Source organism: Octopus bimaculoides, unplaced genomic scaffold (assembly GCF_001194135.2).
Source record: "Octopus bimaculoides isolate UCB-OBI-ISO-001 unplaced genomic scaffold, ASM119413v2 Scaffold_199799, whole genome shotgun sequence".
Classification (NCBI taxonomy): Eukaryota; Metazoa; Mollusca; class Cephalopoda; order Octopoda; family Octopodidae; genus Octopus; species Octopus bimaculoides.
The window spans coordinates 343-6,877 of record NW_026398154.1 but is presented as its reverse complement, the minus strand read 5'-3'; the positions used below and the strand labels follow the sequence as shown (position 1 = coordinate 6,877).

The window sequence follows — 6,535 nt, the reverse complement described above, 5'->3', positions numbered from 1 at the left end:
TGCGGGTGGCACATAAGATGTACCGTCTTGAGCGTGACCGTTGCCAGTACCGCCTGACTGGACTTTGTAGGGTTTTCAAGCAAGATCGTTGCCAGTGCCCCTGGACTGGCTCTTGTGCGGGTGGCACATAAAAGACACCATTTCGAGCGTGGCCGTTTTCGTGCGGGTGACATGTAAAAGCACCCACTACACTCTCTGAGTGGTTGGCGTTAGGAAGGGCATCCAGCTGTAGAAACTCTGCCAAATTAGATTGGAGCCTGGTGTTGCCATCCGGTTTCACCAGTCCTCAGTCACATCGTCCAACCCATGCTAGCATGGAAAGCGGATGTTAAACGATGATGATGATGATGATGATAATAATATACATTATCATATATATACAGTATGGCGTGAAGCACCAGGCAGTGTTTATGCATAAGTTTTTACATGTGAGTGTCTTAAAATCTAGTTTCAGGCACAAGTGAAGAAATAGTTCATTCTGTTATTTTAGTTAAGGAAATTGAAGAGGGAATATAAGAATTAATACTTTAGATCACCTTGAGCAGAGCTGAATTGGGATTCTGATAACACATTGAATTGAATTGAACTAGTTTCAGCTCATGAGTTATGGCCATGCTGGAGCACCACCATATGGTTTTTTTTTTCGGGGGGGGGGGGGTTCACATTTTATTTTATGAGAAAATAATAGTGTTAAATTCACAAAATAAAAAGAAATGAACTTTTTTTCTCATTTCAGAAAAACACAAGACTCTTTAGCAGTAATGGTGAGATATTTTATTCACTTTGACTATCACAAATATTAACAAATTTATTGTTTAGCTTCAGATCATCCTTGGTCAAGAAAACTTCTGGTCAAAGGTATTCCAGCTATGGCCATACCATTTTTTGTATAGTATACCCCAAACTATTTTATTCAAAGTATCCTTCTTTAAAGTAGTAAGATGTGATTTGGAAGTGATTTAGCTTCTCTTTCCAGCACTTATGGATCACTCATTGCCTCATATGCTTGTGCAGGTATGAAGCATGAAATTTTGTAGGGAAACTTTTGTAAAACTGATGCTTTCAACTTTCCCTAGGTCTAATAATTTAATTGAAATTTGTTTATCTTTTTAAAATATTAATATTTAACACTCTAAAGATTTTAACTGGATCAACTTATTAAATCACATAAAAAGAGCTAAAGAGCATTGTTGTTACACTTCAGCATACTTAAGATGTAAAAAGAACAGGAAAGGAAAGAACATCAAAGACTATCATGCTCTGTTAAAATGAAGAGCTAATCGCAATTATTTTTTTCATATAATTACAAGGCCTTCAATTTAGGGGAATGATGTAGTTGCTGAGATCAATTCTAGAACTCAACTAGTGCTTATTTTATTGGCCTTTGAAGGGGAAGGATGAAAAGTAAAGTCAAGATTTGAATATCAGTTATTGACACTACTACTGCTTTCATCCTCAATTTCAGACCCTCTCAAAAAATTTCATTTACTGATTGACTCCAACTTCAACCACCACCTCTACATCAATCCTATACAAATGAATTGGAAAACCAATCAGTTGCAAAATTCTTTCACTGACGTACTATGCTTTACATTGTAACAGAGTGTGCACTGGTTCCAGATCATTTTAAAGCATGGTATATTTAAGTTTAGAAGAACAAAAGTTGTTCAGCATGATAGAAAAGGAAAAAGAGAGGTCTTTGTGTGTCTGTGATTGTAGTGTGCTGTTGACTGGATCTTTATCATCTTTTGGATGTGGTGTAGGATAGTAGTGTACAGAAATATTGTCCTGTGTCTGTGAGATATTTACTAATGTGGGTCTTGCTGATCACAACTAAAATATTTCCCTTGCCTGAAAGGGAAATCCTAATATTCATGATACATTTTTGGTGATATTGATCATCATGAGAGATCATCAAAGATTATGAGACCTAGTATTATATTTAAAGATTTTAATTGTGTGTATTCTCCATGAGAGAGTGTGAAGTGTGGGATTGTTTACTTGATATGTGTAGAGATTTCTTTTTGTACTGTTAAATGACAGTTTGTTTAAAAGGTCCCATTGAATGTTTAAGAATGTTCTTAAAGTTTTTGTAATGAAGGTACTGTACATCTTGCTAAACAGTATTTAGATTAAATGTACATAATGCTATTGTGCAGAGGAATGTATAAGAGTGTTTTATAAGGAACAGTATTTTATTAATGTACAGAAGGTAGAATATGGGAAACATTACTAAAGATTTAACATTACTAATGTGCAGCAGGGTTGATAGGTCAGAGATAAATCCCAGTTGGTACTCACCCTAAATGATGCAGTCAAATTAGGAGCTTCTGGATTTTTTTCTTCTTTCTTTTATTATTCTTGTATCATTTTCTTTAAAGTTTCTTTTTATTTTGTTTTGAATATTTATAGGCAGCCTTCAAAAGTTAAAGGAACAGGATGATAGTATAAGCAAATCCACTGATTGTTTGGCTGCTCCAAAGAAGGAAAAAAAGAAAAAAAAGAGAAAAAATGCCAAAAAGACCACAATGGAAGATGCAAACATTGCCAGAGATTTAGTTAATATACACTTTCCATTAAAGGATACTCATACATTTTCTTTGGCATGTGAAACTTGTTTTAGAAAGATTTCTGAAGGCCCAGAAAGATGCCAGTTAAAACAACCATGTATAGATTGTAACAAAAGTAAGCTTGTTGTAAAGAAAATTGGAGGCCAGTTTTGGACAGAAATAAGAAGACGACCTACTCGTATTAAAAACAGCTTTCTAAATTATAACATATGTTATGATTTTAAGAAGAATAAAGCATGTTTAAATACACCATGTACTTTTCCACATGGGGACGCTGAACTTCATATTTGGACTATGGAACAGAATGGTGAATTTAATACAGATGAATTTGTCACAGTTTTGAGAAGACACAATATTGGCAAGTACTGGATTTGTTCTGTTATAAAAGTAAAAAATAATTTTATGTAAGTGGATTAATATACCAGTTTGATCTCTTCCTAAGTGCAGCTTCACTAAGAAAGTTATAGTTGCTAAATCAGATTAGGTCACCAAGTGGATATATTTTCTTGCTTAAGGCAGATTCCTTGGTGAAAATGATTTGCTTCATTGTAGCTAGATCGTTAAATCTCTATTAGAAGATATGATCATAATCTTTATTGATAGATGTTGTAGGTGTTAGGCAAGAGCTACTGATAATAATAGTGGGCTAAAAATGCCAGTAAATAACATACTAGAAATTTTTGTCTATAATTTTATTCAACTTGTTTGGTATTTTGATAAATCAAGGTTTTGTTGTTTTGGTGAGCCTTTACGCAAGAACTGGATGTTTTCTTATTAACAGTCAGAGCATTTCTAGTTACCAGTTCAGTTAATTTTCTCTTTGCTATTTGCCAGCTGATTACAAGCTCTCACTCAAGAGTAAACCTTAAGTTAATACATTTGCCATCATTTAATCAGTTATCCCCTTTATAATACAATAGAATTTCAACTACATTACTTAATCTAAACCATTCAAATTGATTCAGAATGTATTGACATTAGTGTCTTTCAAACAGCTTAGATACAATATCTTGCATTTTGATTTACTCAAAAATAGAAGTATCTGTTGTGAAATATAAGCTTTTTGTTTAGCACAACCTTCTTTAGATGGTATTGAACGTTTTACACAATATTGCTCAGATGTTTTGATAACCCATATTCATTATAGAGCAAACCATATCTTCACATGTATTTGGCTCTCTTCTCTCATTTGTATGGCATAATGTATCATATGAGTGTGTGTATGTATGTATATATATATATATCAAGAGTTTATATATGGTGATCCCACACAATGAAGGACTTCTTGTGCTGAAACACTTTCTGGACCTTTGACCTGACACCTCCACACTTCTTCATCTGGCTGAACTTGTTCTTTCCCTCAATTGTGTCTCGTTTGTGGGTGATTTTTACCAGCACTCTTGGAAGTGGCCATGGGAATGAGAATGGGCCCTAACTATGTGAACCTGTTCATTGGCTACGTTGAGGCCCAAATATTCTCACAATTCACTGGTCCCACTCCCGAATTATACAGTTGTTATATCACTGACTGTATCATTGCTTTCTCACTCTCTCATGCACAACTAGACTCCTTCCTCTTTTTGTCCAATCCTTCCATCCTCTCCTTGAATTCTCCTGCACTATCTCTAACTTTTCCATCGAATTTCTCGACATTTCCGTCAGAATACACCACTCTGCTCTCACTACAAACACACTGACTCACACTCCTACCTTAACTTCTCCTTCTCTCACCCTACCCACACCAAATTCTCCATCCCCTACTCCTAATTCCTCCATCTGTGCAGGCTCTGCAGTAACAATCATGACTTTGAGACTCAGTCTCAACTCATGGCTCACCACTTCATCCTACATGGATATTCCCTCACTACTATCTACACTCCCCTTCCCAGGGCACGATCTGTGGATTGTGCCTCTGCTCTTTCTCTTCGAACCTGCCCTGCCGTTGCCCGTCTCCCATTTCTCCTCACCCACCACCCCGCCAACGCACCATTCTCTGAGCCTTCCAGCAACTCCATTTCGACCCCCTCCACCTCACACATCTTCCCCAACCTACCTCTTCCCTCCTTCAAATGAGCCCATAATCTGTGTGATCTCCTGGTTCACAGTTTCTTCCTTAACCCCACCTCTCAGCTTGGCTTGTTCCACTGCTCCTGCCCACACTGTTTACATACAAATAGAATGTAAACAAACAATACGTCTTAACTCAAATTTTCATCTTGTATTACCAAAGATAAAACAAAATAAACAAAATAAATAGGATACTTATTCCCAAGAGGTAAAAATTCCAATCATTGTTCTTGTAGGAAGTTTTGCTTTAAAGAAAACTCGATTTCCTCCCACACATGGCCACTTATGAAAGTACAATTTATCACCACATGCTTTCATTGAGGATAACTCTGGATTGTGTCGCTGACTTAAATGTAATATATCAAGCTTTAATGTAATATATTAAGCATTTTATGAATATATTATAGTACACCATTATGAAATAACAAGTACTACGTCTTTATATTGACTGGATGTCAACATTATGTATTGTGCTTCAATATCCTCCTAAAGGACCTGGGAGTCCTGCATGGGATGCATATAGATGTCTTGAAAATAAAGCTGGACCTTTTACTTTCAAGTGTCCCAGATGAACCAGCTTCGTGACAGGAGCTGCAGATGAAGGCTGCGGCATCAAACTCCCTCATGCACCAAATGTCAATTCCTAAAAAGCATTCATGAAGTAGAATTATGTAGCAACACCAAATGGCGGTGCCCCAGCATGGCAGCAGCTTGTGTGCTGAAACTGGAATAAAAAAATAAAAAATTGTATATATATTTTATATATATATATATATATATATATATATATATATATATATATATATATTGTATATATATTTATTTTTAAGACATCTATATGCACCCCATGCAGGACTCTCAGGTCCTTTAGGAGGATATTGAAGCACAATACATAATATTGACATCCAGTCAATATTAAAATGTAGTACTTGTTATTTCATAATGGTGTTACATTAAAGCTTGATATATTACATTTAAGTCAGCGACGCAAGCCAGAGTTATCCTCAAAGAAAGCATGTGGTGATAAATTGTACTTTCATAAGTGGCCATGTATATATATTATATATATTCTATATATATTATATATGTATATATATTATATATTTTGTATCTATTTATTTATGCATTTCAGCCAAGTGGCTGCGGTCGTGCTGGAGCACCACCATGACTTTCCCTCCTTATACTGTGCTCTCTGCACATTCCTTGCATGGTTCTTCTCCGCCACCTGATGTAGTCTCATCAAGACTTTCGATGGCACATCTGGTGTATAAGAGAATTTGACATCGCTGCCCTCAACTGTATCTCATTTCGAGCCATCGGTTCGTCTGGTATTGTGGATAGGAAAGTGTCAAGTTTTGTTTTGAAAACCTCTATATCCATGTCTTGCAGGTCTCTCAAATGTTTTGGCAGGGCATTAAAGAGCTGAGGTCCTCGGAAACCGAGGCTGTTGCAGTACCTTGTTCTTATATGAGATGCAGTGGATGGTACCCTTGGTACTATGCAGTGGCGACCTGTGCAGGCATTCGTGTAGTAATTGATGCCAAAGTTTGGTACCAGTCCTTCCATTATTTTCCATATGTAAATTATTGCATATCTCTCCTGCCTGCACTCCAGGGAGTAGAGACTTAGTGCCTTCAGTCGCTCCCTGTAGTTCATCTGCTGGACTGTGGCGATCTTTTTTGCATAGTGATGCTAAATTGCCTCGAGTTCTGCTGTCCGCTTGACACTGTGTGGTGACCACAACTGAGAGCAATAGTCTAGGTGGTTCAAAACAAATGTCTTCCATAGAGTCAACATGACTTTTTGATCCCTTGTTCTGAATATCCTTAGTATCTGCCTTGCCAGTTGTCTGCATGATGCATCACTTCACATGCTGATGCCCAGGTCTCTCACTGTTT

The 6,535-nt window shown here is 36.6% G+C and overlaps 1 protein-coding gene across 1 annotated transcript in view; it reads left to right on the top strand.

The window, feature by feature from the left end:
• LOC106882277 (zinc finger CCCH domain-containing protein 7A) overlaps positions 1 to 4,245 on the top strand; it is a 10,055-nt gene extending 5,810 nt beyond the window's left edge. The window contains exons 2-3 of the mRNA XM_014932895.2: positions 737 to 764; positions 2,413 to 4,245. Of these exons, the coding sequence (XP_014788381.2) occupies positions 737 to 764; positions 2,413 to 2,978 (594 nt within the window). The 3' untranslated portion in view covers positions 2,979 to 4,245. The remainder of the gene's footprint in view (positions 1 to 736; positions 765 to 2,412) is intronic.
• Positions 4,246 to 6,535: the final 2,290 nt, after the last annotated feature.